The sequence below is a fragment of the Triticum urartu genome, chromosome 2, assembly GCF_003073215.2.
Source record: "Triticum urartu cultivar G1812 chromosome 2, Tu2.1, whole genome shotgun sequence".
NCBI classification, from domain to species: domain Eukaryota; kingdom Viridiplantae; phylum Streptophyta; class Magnoliopsida; order Poales; family Poaceae; genus Triticum; species Triticum urartu.
In genome coordinates, this window is record NC_053023.1 from 694037864 (window position 1) to 694054050 (window position 16187).

General features: G+C 42.8%; 1 protein-coding gene across 1 annotated transcript; it reads right to left on the reverse strand.

Annotated features, from left to right (window-relative positions):
• Nucleotides 1-7556: 7556 nt before the first annotated feature.
• On the reverse strand, nucleotides 7557-14073 carry LOC125539812 (phosphatidylinositol 4-phosphate 5-kinase 9-like). The gene is made up of 10 exons (XM_048703330.1): nucleotides 13937-14073; nucleotides 13659-13864; nucleotides 10811-11988; nucleotides 10132-10299; nucleotides 9619-9784; nucleotides 9273-9383; nucleotides 8662-8849; nucleotides 8418-8575; nucleotides 8151-8322; nucleotides 7557-8055 (listed from the first exon to the last, which is right to left on the reverse strand). Exons 1-10 carry the CDS (start codon nucleotides 13977-13979, stop codon nucleotides 7770-7772), a joined length of 2676 nt encoding a protein of 891 aa, XP_048559287.1. The 5' UTR covers nucleotides 13980-14073; the 3' UTR covers nucleotides 7557-7769.
• Nucleotides 14074-16187: the final 2114 nt, after the last annotated feature.

Sequence of the window (16187 nt, forward strand, 5' to 3'; positions counted from 1 at the left end):
CCTACTCGAGGACGAGCAGGAATTAAGATTGGGGATGCTTGATACGTCTCCAACATAACTATAATTTTTTATTGTTCCATGCTATTATATTATCGACCTTGGATGTTTTATATGCATTTATATGCTATTTTATATGATTTTTGGGACTGACCTATTGACCTAGAGCCCAGTGCCAGTTTCTGTTTTTTTCGTTGTTTTTGAGTATCGCAGAACAAGAAAACCAAACAGAGTCCAATTGACCTAAAACTTCACGGAACTTATTTTTGGACCAGAAGAAGGCCAGGAAGTAAAGGAATTGGGCCAGAAGAGTCTCGAGCTGCCCACGAGGGTGGGGGGTGCGCCCACCCCCTGGGCGCACCCCCCTGCCTCGTGGACAGCCCGGAGACCCCCTGACTTGTTCTCGACGCCAAAACCTCTTATATATACAGAAACTTCCAGAAAGAAACCTAGATTGGGAGTTCCGCTGCCAGAAGCCTCCGTAGCCACCGAAAACTAATCTAGACCCGTTCCGGCACGCTGCCGGAGGGGGGAATCCCTCTCCGGTGGCCATCTTCATCATCCCGGCGCTCTCCATGACGAGGAGGGAGTAGTTCACCCTCGGGGCTGAGGGTATGTACCAGTAGCTATGTGTTTGATCTCTCTCTCTCTCTCTCTCTCTCTCTCGTGTTCTTGAGATGGCATGATCTTGATGTATTGCGAGCTTTGCTATTATATTTGGATCTTATGATGTTTCTCCCCCTCTACTCTCTTGTAATGGATTGAGTTTTCCCTTTGAAGTTATCTTATCGGATTGAGTCTTTGAGGATTTGAGAACACTTGATGTATGTCTTGCATGTGCTTATCTGTGGTGACAATGGGATATCACGTGATCCACTTGATGTATGTTTTGGTGATCAACTTGCGAGTTCCGTGACCTCGTGAACTTATGCATAGGGGTTAGCACACGTTTTCGTCTTGACTCTCTGGTAGAAACTTTGGGGCACTCTTTAAAGTTCTTTGTGTTGGTTGAATAGACGAATCTAAGATTGTGTGATGCATATCGTATAATCATACCCACGGATACTTGAGTGACATTGGAGTATCTAGGTGACATTAGGGTTTTGGTTGATTTGTGTCTTACGGTGTTATTCTAGTACGAACTCTATGATAGATTGAACAGAAAGAATAGCTTCATGTTATTTTACTACGGACTCTTGAATAGATCGATCAGAAAGGATAACTTTGAGGTGGTTTCGTACCCTACCATAATCTCTTCGTTTTTTCTCCGCTATTAGTGACTTTGGAGTGACTCATTGTTGCATGTTGAGGGATAGTTATATGATCCAATTATGTGATTATTGTTGAGAGAACTTGCACTGGTGAAAGTATGAACCCTAGGCCTTGTTTCAACACATTGCAATACCGTTTGTGCTTAATTTTATCATTAGTTACCTTGCTGTTTTTATATTTTCAGATTACAAAAACCTATATCTACCATCCATATTGCACTTGTATCATCATCTCTTCGCCGAACTAGTGCACCTATACAATTTACCATTGTATTGGGTGTGTTGGGGACACAAGAGGCTCTTTGCTATTTGGTTGCAGGGTTGTTTGAGAGAGACCATCTTCATCCTACGCCTCCTACGGATTGATAAACCTTAGGTCATTCACTTGAGGAAAATTTGCTACTGTCCTACTAACCTATGCACTTGGAGGCCCAACAACGTCTACAAGAAGAAGGTTGTGTAGTAGACATCAGACCTCTGACAAATACTTTGCCTACAAGATGGAGGAGAATAGCTCAGCTAGTGAGCATGTGCTCAGAATGTCTGAGTACTACAATCACTTGAATCAAGTGGGAGTTAATCTTCTAGATAAGATAGTGATTGACTGAGTTCTCCAGTCACTATCACCAAGTTACTAGAACTTCGTGATGAACTATAATATGCAAGGGATAACGGAAACGATTCCCAAGCTCTTCGCGATGCTGAAATTGGCGAAGGTAGAAATCAAGAAAAAGCATCAAGTGTTGATGGTTGACAAGACCACTAGTTTCAAGTAAAAGGGCAAGGGAAAGAAAGGGAACTTCAAGAAGAATGGCAAGCAAGTTGCCACTCCCGTGAAGAAGCCCAAAGCTAGACCTAAACCTGAAACTGAGTGCTTCTACTGCAAAGGGAATGGTCACTAGAAGCGGAACTACCCCAAATACTTGGCAGATAAAAAGGATGGCAAAGTGAACAAAAGTATATTTGATATACATGTTATTGATGTGTACTTTACTAGTGTTCATAGTAACCCTAGGGTATTTGATACCGTTTCAGTTGCTATGATTAGTAACTCGAAACAGGAGTTGCAAAATGAACAAAGACTAGTTAAGGGCAAGGTGTCAATGTGTTTTGGAAATGATTCCAAGGTTGATAAGATCACCATCGCACACTCCTTTTACCTTCGGGATTAGTGTTGAACCTAAAATAAATGTTATTTGGTGTTTGCGTTGAGCATAAATATGATTGGGTCATGTTTATTGCAATACGATTATGCATTTAAGACAAATAATTGTTGTTCTGTTTACATGAGTAAAACCTTCTATGGTCATACACTTAATATAAATGGTTTATTAAATCTCAATGGCAGTGATACACATATTTCATAATATTGATGCCAAAAGATGCAAAGTTGATAATGATAGTGCAACATACTTGTGGCACTACCGTTTAGGTCATATTGGTGTAAAGCGCATGAAGAAACTCCATGAAGATGGACTTTCGGAATCACTTGATTATGAATCATTTGATGCTTGCGAACCATGCCTCATGGGCAAGATGACTAAGACTCCGTTCTTCGGAACAATGGAGCGAGCCACTAACTTATTGGAAATAATACATACCGATGTATGTGGTCCGATGAGTGTTGAGGCTCGCGGCGGGTATCGTTATTTTCTGACCTTTATAGATGATTTGAGCAGATATGAGTATATCTACTTAATGAAACACAAGTCTGAAACATTTGAAAAGTTTAAAGAATTTCAGAGTGAAGTGGAGAATCATCGTAACAAGAAAATAAAGTTTCTACGATCTGATCATGGAGACAAAATATTTGAGTTACGAGTTTGGCCTTCAGTTGAAACAATGTCGAATTGTTTCACAACTCACGCCACCTAGAACACCACCGCATAATGGTGTGTCTGAACATCATAACCGTACTTTATTAGATATGGTGCGATCTATGATGTCTCTTACCAATTTACCACTATCGTTTGGGATTATGCATTAGAGACAGCTGCATTCACGTTAAATAGGGCACCATCTAAAAATCCATTGAGATGACACCGTATGAACTGTGGTTTAGCAAGAAACCTAAGCTATCATTTCTTAAAGTTTGGGGTTGCGATGCTTATGTGAAAAAGTTTCAGCCTGATAAGCTCAAACCCAAATCGTAGAAGTGCGTCTTCATAGGGTGCCCAAAAGAAACTATTGGGTACACCTTCTATCACATATCCGAAGGCAAGATCTTTGTTGCTAAGAGTAGATCTTTTCTAGAGAAGGAGTTTCTCTCGAAAGAAGTGAGTGGGAGGAAAGTAAAACTTGATGAGGTAATTGTACCTTCTCCCGAATTTGAAAGTAGTTCGTCACAGAAATCAGTTCCAATGATGCCTACACCAATTAGTGAGGAAGCTAATGATAATGATCATGAAATTTCAGATCAAGTTACTACCAAACCTAGTAGGTCAAGCAGAGTATGTTCCGCACCAGAGTGGTACAGTAATCCTGTTCTGGAAGTCATGTTACTAGACTATGACGAACCTACGAACTATGAGGAAGCGATGATGAGCCCAGATTCCGTGAAATGGCTTGAGGCCATGAAATCTGAGATGGGATCCACGTATGAGAACAAAGTATGGACTTTGATTGACTTGCCCGATGATCGGTGATCCATTCAGAATAAATGGATCTTCAAGAGGAAGACGGACGCTGATAGTAGTGTTACTATCTACAAAGCTCGAATTGTCGCAAAAGGTTTTCGACAAGTTCAAGGTGTTGACTACGATGAGATTTTCTCACTCGTATCGATACTTAAAAGTCTGTCCGAATCATGTTAGCAGTTGCCGCATTTTATGAAATCTGGCAAATGGATATCAAAACTACATTCCTGAATGGATTTATTAAAAAAGAGCTGTATATGATGCATCCAAAAGGTTTTGTCAATCCTAAAGGTGTTAACAAAGTGTGCAAGCTCCAGTGATCCATCTATGGACTGGTGCAAACATCTTGGAGTTGGAATATACGCTTTGATGGGTTGATCAAAGCATGTAGTTTTATATAGAGTTGCGGCTAAGCCTGTATTTACAAGAAAGTGAGTGGGAGCACTACAGCCTTTCTGATAAGTATATGTGAATAACATATTGTTGATCGAAAATGATGTAGAATTTTCTGGAAAGCATAAAGGAGAATTTGAAAGGAGTTTTTTCAAAGAAAGAATTACCTGTAAAGCTACTTACATATTGGGCATCAAGATCTATAAAGATAGATCAAGACGCTTGATAAGATTTTCGATGAGTACATACCTTGATAAGATTTTGAAGGAGTTCAAAATGGATTAGTCAAAATAAGGAGTTCTTGCCTGAGTTGTAAGGTGTGAAATTGAGTAAAGACTCAAAACCCGGCCACGGCAGAAAATAGAAAGATAATGAAAAGTCATTCCCTATGCTTAAGTCATAGGTTCTATAAAGTATGCTATGTTGTGTACCAGACCTATTGTATACCTTAGCATGATTTTGGCAAAGGAGTACAATAGTGATCTAGGAGTATATCACTGGACAACGGTCAAAATTATCCTTAGAGGACTAAGGAAATATTTCTCGGTTATGGAGATGACAAAAGAGTTCGTCGTAAAGAGTTACGTCAATGCAAGCTTTTTACACCGATCTAGATACATATTGAAAGTGGGAGCAATTAGTTAGAGTATCTCCGTGCAGAGTATTATGGACATAGAAATTTGCAAAATACATACGGATCTGAATGTTGCAGACCCGTAGACTAAACTTTTCTCACAAGAAAAACATGATCACTCTTTGGGTGTTAATCACATGGCGATGTGAACTAAATTATTAACTCTAGTAAACCCTTTGGGTATTAGTTACATGAAGATGTGAACTAATCACATAAAAGTGTGAACTATTGGTGTGAAATCACATGATGATGTGAACTAGATTATTGACTCTAGTGCAAGTGGGAGACTGAAGGAAATATGCCCTAGAGGCAATAATAAAGTTGTTATTTATGTTTCCTTATATCATGATAAATATTTATTATTCATGCTAGAATTGTATTAACCAGAAACTTAGTACATGTGTGAATACATAGACAAACAGAGTGTCACTAGTATGCCTCTACTTGACTAGCTCGTTAATCAAAGATGGTTAAGTTTCCTAACCATAGACATGAGTTGACATTTGATGAACGGGATCAAATCATTAGAGAATGATGTGATTGACTTCGCCCATCCGTTACCATAGCACTATGATCGTTTAGTTTATTGTTATTGCTTTCTTCATGACTCATACATGTTACTATGACTATGAGATTATGCAACTCCCGAATACCGGAGGAACACTTAGTGTGCTATCAAACGTCACAACGTAACTGATTGACTATAAAGATGCTCTACAGGTGTCTCCAATGGTGTTTGTTGAGTTGGCATAGATCGAGATTAGGATTTGTCACTCTATGTATCAGAGAGGTATCTCTGGGCCCTCTCGGTAATGCACATCACTATAAGCCTTGCAAGCAATGTGACTAATGAGTTAGTTGCCGGATGTTGCATTACGGAACGAGTAAAGAGACTTGCCGCTAATGAGATTGAACTAGGTATTGAGATACCGACGATCGAATCTCGGGCAAGTAACATACCGATGACAAAGGGAACAATGTATGTTGTTATGCGGTTTGACCGATAAAGATCTTCGTAGAATATGTAGGAACCAATATGAGCATCCAGGTTCGGCTATTGGTTATTAACCGGAGATGAGTCTCGGTCATGTCTACATAGTTCTCGAACCCATAGGGTCCGCATGCTTAACGTTCAATGACGATCGGTATTATGAGTTTATGTGTTTTGATGTACCGAAGGTAGTTCAGAGTCCCGGATGTGATCACGCACATGACGAGGATTCTCGAAATGATCAAGACATAAATATTGATATATTGGACGATGTTATTCGGACACCGGATGAGTTCCGGGGTCACCGATAAATATCGGAGTGCCCGGGGGTTATCGGAAACCCCAGGGGAACTAATGGGCCAACATGGGCCTTGTGTGTGTGAGAGAGAGGAGAGGGCCCTAGGGCTGGACGCCCCCCCCCCCCTTGAGGAGTCCGAATTGGACTAGGAGGGGGCGGCGCCCCCTCCCTTTCCTTCTCCCTTTCTTCCTCTCCTTCCTTCCCCCTCTCTTCCCTTGTTGGAAACCTACTAGGAATAGGATTCCTATTCCTAGTAGGAATCCTACTCGGGGCGTGCCCCATGAGGGCCGGCCGGCCTCCCCCTTGCTTCTTTATATACAGGGGCAGGGGGCACCCTAGAACACAAAAGTTGACAGTTGTCTTAGCTGTGTGTGGTGCCTCCCTCCACAGATTTCCACCTCGGCCATATCGTTGTAGTGCTTAGGCGAAGCCCTGCGTCGGTAACTTCATCATCACCGTCATCACACCGTCGTGCTGACGAAACTCTCCCTCGGCCTCAACTGGATCAAGAGTACGAGGGACGTCACCGAGTTGAACGTGTGCAGATCGCGGAGGTGACATGCGTGCGGTACTTGATCAGTTGGATCGCGAAGACGTTCGACTACATCAACCGCGTTACTTAACGCTTCCGCTTTCGGTTTACGAGGGTATGTGGACACACTCTCTCCTCTCAGTTGCTTTGCATCTCCTAGATAGATCTTGCGTGATCGTAGGAATTTTTTTGAAATACTGCATTTCCCAACATCGATGGTCGTAAGCTCCCCGCCCTATGTTTCACGTGCATCGTTGTTATCCACGGTGACAAGGAGTGAAACATCAACAATGAGGGACGCCGCTGGATATGATAGCCTGGCTTATTAGGGATGATAGACTACTCATATCAATAAGAAATTCCTTTTTTTCCGGGAGTCCATTCAGACAGAACTCCAAACTTAAGCGTGCTCAAGTAGGAGTAGTTTCAGGATGGGTGACCGACCAGGAAGTTGCTCCCGGGTGTGCACGAGTAAGGACAAAGTGCGCAGAAAAGACTAGTATTGATCTGTGGGGACAATCTAGATCCCGCCAGGAGTAACGACCACCGGCGGATGTGTCCGGAGCGTTACACTGGATAGCAAACATCGTCGGGTGGGAGGAGGACAAGTGCATAGCCATAGCCATAATGATGACCGGAGCTTCCACCGCCTTCTCCCTGACCTCCATCACCATTGTAGCCGCCTCCTCCAGCGCCAATGCCGGTGACAGCGACTAAGGCTAAGGCTCTTGCCACGGCAATGAGGAGGGTGCCAATGAGCAGGGCCAGGAGAGCCGTGAGAGTGGGGTGGTTGGTAAGTCAATATGACAGAAATCCACAACCAAATCCATTCATAATGAGCCCTCGCTGATGCCTTCTTTTGTCTATGTTGCTTTTGACAAATATACATACATACATTGCCTCCAACGGTCTCAACCATACACATGCACAACATTAATATATCAAGCAAACACACTTCCCTGGATTTCCCTTTTTTTTTACATTTTTTCTAGCAAGAGAGGAGGAAAGAAAGATGATTTATTGATTAGATGAGTTTTGTGGGAAGGCGGTCCCGACAAACTTGAGGAAACGCTCCGAGTAGAATTGAGGTTCAACTGCAGATATTGACAAGGGGTTATACTTATACTTGATGGACTTGTATGCATGCTCAATCTTCTTTGTCATGTTGTACTTCTGCAGAATATCAATGATCCCTATGTAGAGCACCACATCATACATGTGATGGAGTGATTTGCTGCCTTCTTCTTGTTTCTCTTCTTTCTCCGCTCTCGCCGGCATGTTGACCCCTAGCTGGATGGGGAGCCTATTCAATTTCACAACAAATTCAATCATCTCAGATCATACATTTAGCATTGGAAGAACATGAGGATGGAACAACAGAAATCAATTTGTAATGACCTTCCTGTGCCTGGAATCAGAAGATCTACTTCCTCGAAACAACCCGACGGCGCACGCAGGCGGCTCCCCCTTACGTGCGGGCCAACAGCATCTGAACCATTTTTGTCACTGCCTCGCTGCACCAAAATCAGCCCGCCTCGATAATTATAAGCGGAATCCTCCTCCGCGGCATCTGCGTTATTGATATCAGCAAGCAAAACATGCTATTGCGAAATGTGTTATTTGGAAAACATACTCAGAGAAATAAGATATAGATTGCATTCTTACCTGCTTCCGAAAGAATGGTTAGTTTATCTGGCAAAATGCTTTCAGGACATGATGATCCTATTTGTAGGTTTCGACGAGCCCGGTAATGGAAACCAAGAAGCAAACTGTAATCCATTATACTGTGGTTCCTTAGAAATTCGCTATCGATTTCAATCTGCCTACACAGAATAAGAACATAGCATGGTTGTTACAAAGATAAAATGGTCATGAGAATAAGCTGTTTTTTCTCAGTGAACATGCTTACTTAAGCAAAGCATCCCGCCAAGAAGGCTCGAGATAAAATGAATAGTTCAGATCCAAATCTTTCAGTGTCGTGTTCTCGTCAATTTTAATTTTCTCCGTAGAACGGCCCAAAGACGAACCTTTCAAATCAAATCTTCGATGAATTCTAAGTTCTGTGCAGAACATGTTGCCCATCACTACAAATCGAAACTGCATATACAACAAAAACAAAAATACACGATTAAGTTTTTACCATCATTTGAAAAGTAGCTAGAATATGAAATATCAGATCAGACAACTAATATCATTTTAAGATGAAGGAAATAAATATATGCCGTTAAAAAAAATATAAGAAGCTTTAGACAGTCTCTGCAACATTGACTATCAATTGCAACTGTGATATGTCATCGGAAGTCGCAAGATAATAATTATTCTATTTTTGAGTTGCCAAAATAATTATATTATTAAACCACTTCTCTTGAAAACCCAATAGTATTATTTTGACATGAACTAAATAAGAAGGTTTTGTAGGCAGTACAGTACTAGTCGAAGTTGTATTTTTTTGATGAATTCTAAGACTATTCTTTAAATGAGACAATAGGGAGTTCAAGCAAGAGTTAATAATGTCACTACCTTTTGACCGCTGGAAGGTCTCACCCTGTGGAGGCCAAAAAATTTAGTTACAAGTGTATTCTCATAGGTATGGACATGACGATAATAGTATGGAAGCATACGCAGAAGAACCTGCATGATGTCAAGTAAATATCAATGTTGTACATGTAAGAAAATGGGCAAAAAGGAAAAAATTGATTCAAGTGCAAATATGATTCATTAAGTGAACTAGGAAACTGGTTCAGATAAGCTAACAATTCTGGATCATTGAACATATCCGTTTTGGATCAAGTGTTGGGTGAGACATGCAAGCTCCAGATCATTTGAATCTTGCTATTGCTATTAAGAGCTGGAATTGGTAGAGAACCTGCACTTCTGATTTCCGAAGAGTCTTGATCATAAACTGGTCATCTTGTGATGAGAAAAAAATACTCCCGCTCTTTCCAGGAGAAGATAGCTCCCTAAGTGCATCACTTCCACTAATGGAAATCATGTAATCTGCTGTATCAATCTTGAACATCTCCCTCAAATTTCTATAATCAAATTCTACCAAGAAATTAGTCTTGTTATGTTCTGAAAAATAAAATACTGCAAGGGTGTCTCACTAGCTACTGAAACAAATAAATTTCAAATTGTGTGAGTTAATAAGCATTGAATATCGATCATTGCAGAACAATATTCAGATTGATTGCAACAGGGTAACACTTCAGCCATTGAACTACTCAAGTTACTCGATGACATCCTTATAAATTTTTTTCTTGTGTTAAGCTAAGTTATACGAATGTACTAGATCAACAGAAGAACATAATTTTTTAGATAATGAAAAGAACACATGCTGACCAACAATATACTCATGTTGAATGAAAAGTGAAGTACAAACCTGAAAACCATTGGGCAGTAGTCCTTCCACTTGAAATCTAGAGCACGATGTGAAGGAGTAAGCGGTGATCCGTTTTTGGGGAAGTTCATCCAGAAATTTGCTTTGGGGCCAAAATCAGAAGCTCGCACTTCACGCTCCTGAATCGGAGTAATCCTCCCAACTGTGTACCTGAGTAGTAGGACCAAGGTTTTTGATTCTGGATGCAGAAGAATATCTTATGGGGCACCAAGGTATCTGGTTACCGCGGTAAGCTAAAAATACCGGGCAGTTCCCAAACGATTTTTTAATGAATTTGAGTCTGAAAAAAATTCAGCCAAATTCATTCACATTTTAAAATTCGTTTTTTTCCTCGGTAAGGCAATTTCCCGTGGGGCAACGAGATGTGCGGTTACCGGGTGGTAACCGAATTTACCGCCCGGTAACCAAAACCTTGAGTACAGGCGTGCAGCCACATTCAACCTTAATTAGAGACAGTAACACTCTCATGTCGATAAAGGAAACTAAATTATCGGGTCATAGCTAGGCTTCATAGGTCACAGCAATGTATAGAAGGAAACTGTTGAAAATTTAGATTGGGATGCCTTGTACGGAGTATCAGTCTCAAAATAAGTGTCTCGAGCTTAGTACAACTACAGAATTAGTTGAGGGATAACTAATTCCGTACCGAGTTATGCATTACCTGATTCCAAGTTGCAGACAGAGCATCAGATCGTAGCTCCGGTGCCCTTTAATTATCGTCTCTCCAGGCCTTTTGGCATCCTTCACCTTCCTGCTCCGTCCAAGTCTCGGTTTCTTGGACGACGGCGAATCCGGGAGGCTCTTATCCAGCACGACCTCGCTGATCAGGACGCCCTGCGCGTACTCCCTCTCGAGTATCTGGGAGAGGGAACCAGCCGTGTCTTCACATTTCAGCGTTTTCCCAGGACCTGCAGGACCTCCGGTGACCACCCCGACGGCCACTCCGATGGCCGCGCCGATACTCCGGCGTCTCTGCAGGGACGGCCGCTTCTTCATCGGAGGCCGCCCGAGGCCTGAGTTCCTCCTGGACAAACTCGCATCCGCCTCCGCGGGCTCTGGGTCCGCGCCGGCGCCGAAGGAGACGTCGGGCAGCACGCCCCTCTTCCTCAGGTCGTCGAGGCGAGCGGCGGGAACCCTGCGGCGCTCAGGGTAGAAGGTGCCTTTCCCGTCCTTGAGCCCCCTGCTCCAGGTGCCGAGGTAGCACCCGCCGCCCTCCCAGGTGTACAGCCCGTAGCCGTGCGCCACGCCGGCGACCCAGTTCCCCTGGAACGAGTCCCCGGTGCTCCACGTGAGGACACCTTTGCCGGACATGAGGCCGTTCCTCATGGTGCCGACGTAGCTGTTGCCGTTGGCCCACGTGTACCTGCCCTGGCCTTCCATCTGGCCCTGGACCCAGGCGCCCTGGTACACGTCGCCATTGGCGTGCGCCTGGAGCCCGAGGCCGTGCTTGCGGTCCAGCTTCCACTGACCCTTGTAAGAGGACGAGGAGGAAGAGCCGGCGGCGACGTGTGTTCCTTCGCCGTCCATGAAGCCGCCGGAGTATTCGCCTTCGTAGACGGCCCCCGACGGCCACTCCGTCCTTCCAATGCCGTGTCTCATCCCCCGCCTCCACCCGCCCTCGTACACGCAGCCGCTGCCTGACCAGACGTACCGCCCCGTGCCCTCCGGTACTCCCCCCGACAGCGTGCCGGAGTAGAGGTCGCCGTTGGGTAGCGTGAGCTCCCCGGCAGAATTTGTCAACGAAGCAGCGGCATCGGGATGGCTTTGATGAGAGCGCGCTGGGGGGTTGCTGCTGGCCGCAGGGGCTGCTGTCCTGCGTTGCATGCTAATCAGGTTGTCCTGCAGAGGAATGCGAAGTTAAGAGAGAGACATATTCATACATGAATCGACAAAGAGTTAATTTGGTTTCAGGTTGAACATGCATGCAAGTTGACCTTCTTGTAGGAGGTGTAGCTATAGTGATGTTGTAACTTGTAGTGCTGGTTGATCTTGATATGTGTGCGTATGTATGAAATCAAGAGTGTTATTAATTGTCACATCATAGGGGCGTCGCGGTGGCTCTGATGAGTCCCGATTACTACGTAGAGTACCTACTACATGAGTTCCGATTACTACGTAGAGTACGTACTAGCTTAGCAGTGGATCTACATGTGAGTCGACTGGTTTTTCCTCGGCCCTTGGATTAAAATCCAACGGCTGGGCCCAACTCTTCTCCCATCCTTGCCTCACCTCCCGCCGCTCGCCACCGCTCACCGCCCCGTTCATGCTTCCGGCGAGGTTGCTACATAATCTGAGGGACAATCCAAAACTGAAAACCACCCCATCGCACCTAAGAACCCATGTCCCAGTGTGGCTACACGTGGTATAGGGTTGCTCATCCCGCCCGGTGTCGTAGAAGCTAAAATGAAACTCTCACATACACATGCTCTGCAAGGAGGCTAGCTCGCTAAATGATACTCTTTGTCCCATAACAGTAACATCTTATATTATGGGATGAAGGGAGTACATTCTTGGCTGATGAATCCACAAGTACTCAACATTCATCGGCTACCTGCTAACGTTATGGGCGTATTAGTGGTTCCTGGCCTACGCGGACGGTGCGCGGCAGGCGCATCGTCCCCGTCTCCGGGCAAGTTCACTATCTTCTAATCCGAGTCACGGTAAAAAAAAGGCCCCACCCCGCACCTAGGAACCCCTCATCCTGGCCAACGTCGGCAACGCCGCTGCTAGCCATGTCGTCCCCGTCTCTGGCAAGGCCCTGACGAGGGCCTCGCTTCGCATGTGCCTCTGCCCTCATCTTCTTCTCTGCGAAATCGACTTAGCAAAAAAATTCAGGCAGCATGTAAATATCAAACGCGCAAATTTATGTACTCCCTTGGATCCAAATTAATTGAGGCAATATCTATACAAGTCTTTATATGATTTGTATAGAGGTTGCATCATTTAGGACCTCTTTGATTAACAGGATTTTAAAAACGCAGGAATAGATAAAAATATAGGATTGAAATGGCATGCCTATTTGAATTCGATAGGATTAGTAAGGATTGTTTGATGCCACAAGAAAACAAAGAAATTATAAAAAGAGGTATGAATGGATGTTAGATTCCTATGAATTGTAGTACAAAAGATTTGATAGAAAAAATTCCTATGGGATCCAATCCTATTAATCAAAAGACCAACATTGAAAAATATCCTAAGGATTTCAATCCTCCGAAAATTCTATAGAATTTCTTTGAATCAAATGAGCCCTTAATTCGGACGGAGTAGGAGGGATGCCCATGTAGAGCAGGCAGAACAAGGATCCATGATCCATCCGTGCAACGGTGCAAGGATATAAGGAATTGAAGAAACACGATGTGCTCTCAGCCAGGACAGGAGCGAGAGAGGATAAATCGAAGGGAATCAAGAGAAAACGTAGAGCTATGACTATGAACAGCAACGCGAGAGGAGGGAATGGATCAAGGCCCGGCGGCGAGAGATGGATGAGTGAGTTGGGTTGCTTTGCTTACCGATCGATGGATGCAGTTGCAATGCGGCGCCGCGCCACAAAGAGCAAGGAGAAGGAGAAGAAAACTCTCTGTACGCTTCTCGTCTCTTCTCTTCTCTCCTCCCCTCTCCTCTTTTTCTTGTGTGTGTATGGTATATACTGCTGCATGGGATGGGTTGCTTGGAAATGACAGTGCCTGTTCATGGCTGCCAGCTGCTGCTGCAGTTCCTGCATAGCAAACGTGACAAGACAATTCGATCTTACCAGTCTATTCACTGTAGAATTTGTTTATTTACTTACCGGTGAAGCAAGCAACTGGCCGAGCTGTTGCACATGGCGCCATGTGAGAAGATGTGACCGCTAGCCCTCTTCTCTGTCTCTCGACTTCTTCTTGCTCGCTACTGGTGAGTAGTATGAAAATGCAGTAGGTACGTACGCGCTGGCTGCTCCGTCACCTACGGCTGACAGCCTGCTCACAATTGATATACTACATCCTGCTACGTACGATCTTCACCCTTGCCGACGTGACGAAGTATTTCCATGATTGGTTTGCTGCCAATATTTGGCTAGCCTAATGTCGGTATTGTCAAAAGTTGCCAATACCAAGACTTATCAGATATTGGCAACTTTATGTGAGACAACTTGGTAACGAAGAGACTGATTGATTTGCTACTAACATTTAGCATTGCCAATATTTAGCAAAGTCAAAAAATTTGATAACCTTTTGTGAGATTGGCTTGGTATGCAATCAATCTCTAGCCAACGTTTGGCAGTTGTTTTGGGACAAAATACTTCACCTCCCGCGTGTCTTCGTGCATGCAACCGTCTCCATCCACATCCCTCGAGTTGCATCGCTTGGTTCTAGCTCTAGAGAAATGATCGATCCGAGCGTTCCTTTAAGGCTAGGCCCAAAGGTGCTTTAAGATCGTGCAGGTCAAGATTACAGAGCAATTCAGGCAACTAAACAGGCCAAAACTGCATCAAACGCACTCGTTTACTTTACCTTTTACTCTTTTTTTCCTTTGAGAGTTTACTTTACTTCCCTGTATGCCACATCATGCATGTGAAAAGCAATTCTACCATGCATGGGACATCATGTGCATGAATTACCATTCGTGATTGCTTTGACTGTCATGCTATTTTCTTGCCTTTTTTGAAATTTTCTTATTTCAAAGCATTACATTGAGTATTTCTTTCTGTTTTACTCCATCCCTTTCATAATAATTGAAGTTCTAGGGTTTTCCCAAGTTAAACATTTTCAAGTTTGACATAGTCTATAGAAAACCCGCAAAGCTCTATGGTATCAAATATATTTAATATAAATATTCATTTCATAATGACTAACGAAGTAAATTTGGTTTTACATGTGTTGATATATTTTTATATAGACTTTCTCAAACTTAATGAATTTTGGCTTGACAATCCTAAAACTTCAATTATTTTGAAACGGAAGGAGTATTGTGTACCATCATGTATCTGCAAGCCTGGTAAAAAAATATGTTTTTTATCCATATAAAATATGAAGATACATGTTGAAATAAGAAAAAATACAACCAGATATTTTGAAACGAGATAAATTTTGGCAACAACCAAAAAAGTAGCATGAATCTCAAAGCAACCACGGACGATGGATCAATGCAAGGTATATCCCGTGAACGGTAGATAAACCACTCTCCGCCATGAATGACATTCCCAAGTAAATATATATACGCCTCCTTATCAAGAAAAGAGATACCCTCTCTCCGAAAGTCCTCTTATGCTCCCGAGCTCAAATGAGCTTAGGATGAATAGTAAAATAAGAAGGAAAAAAATCAAAAAATTTCATGAAATTAAGAAGAAGAAAATGTGGCAAACTTTGAAAAATGTTTGAGTGCTTGAAAATTTTCATCAAGAAATGAAATTCATAGAAGTCAACGCTAAAACAAAATCTGTACTCCAAAACGCTTTCAAAAAATAGCATTTTTAGAGCAGCAATTTTGTTTTCCTTACCACGACTTTCACAAATATCATTTCATAATAAATTTTGCAAGCACCCAAAACATTTATCAAAGTTCGTCACAGAAAAAAATCACTTTTTTTTTAATTTTACTGTTCATGAAAAGCATTTGAGCTCCGGAGCAGATAGTAGCATCCCTCTCCCTCTTTATTTATTTTTGGTTTGTATATTACTCTAGACCTGGGTTACTTGCATGGCTGGATGCATTGTTCTTGGACTGTGGGGCAACCTCCAATTAATATATCCTTGCCACACCATACGGTATGTGTGGTAAGCAACTTCATATTTGAAATTGAGCTATGATTTGATGCTTTTGGTCGTTAGATTAAAAAAAAGTATCCTTTCCAATATGCATTGGTGCGGATGGTAATACATACACCAGATAGAAAAAAACTTTTAAAATTATACATAGAGTACAAAGGAACCGAAAGGAGTATATATTGGGAGTACACGAATCAATCAATCAGAGCATACTGGGAGTTTTTATTTTATTCTCTTCCTCCTTATCAACAAGCTAGATAGGTGAATAGATCTACAGTGGTGTATCTTTTCGTG

Coding starts and splice junctions, on each gene's coding strand:
- LOC125539812 (XM_048703330.1), bottom strand. CDS start 13,979: ATGGCGCCATGTGCAACAGCTCGGCCAGTTGCTTGCTTCACCG. Junction 10,300..10,810: donor TGTCTGCAACTTGGAATCAG/GTAATGCATAAC, acceptor CCTACTACTCAG/GTACACAGTTGGGAGGATTA. Junction 9,785..10,131: donor TACTGCCCAATGGTTTTCAG/GTTTGTACTTCA, acceptor ATTTGATTATAG/AAATTTGAGGGAGATGTTCA.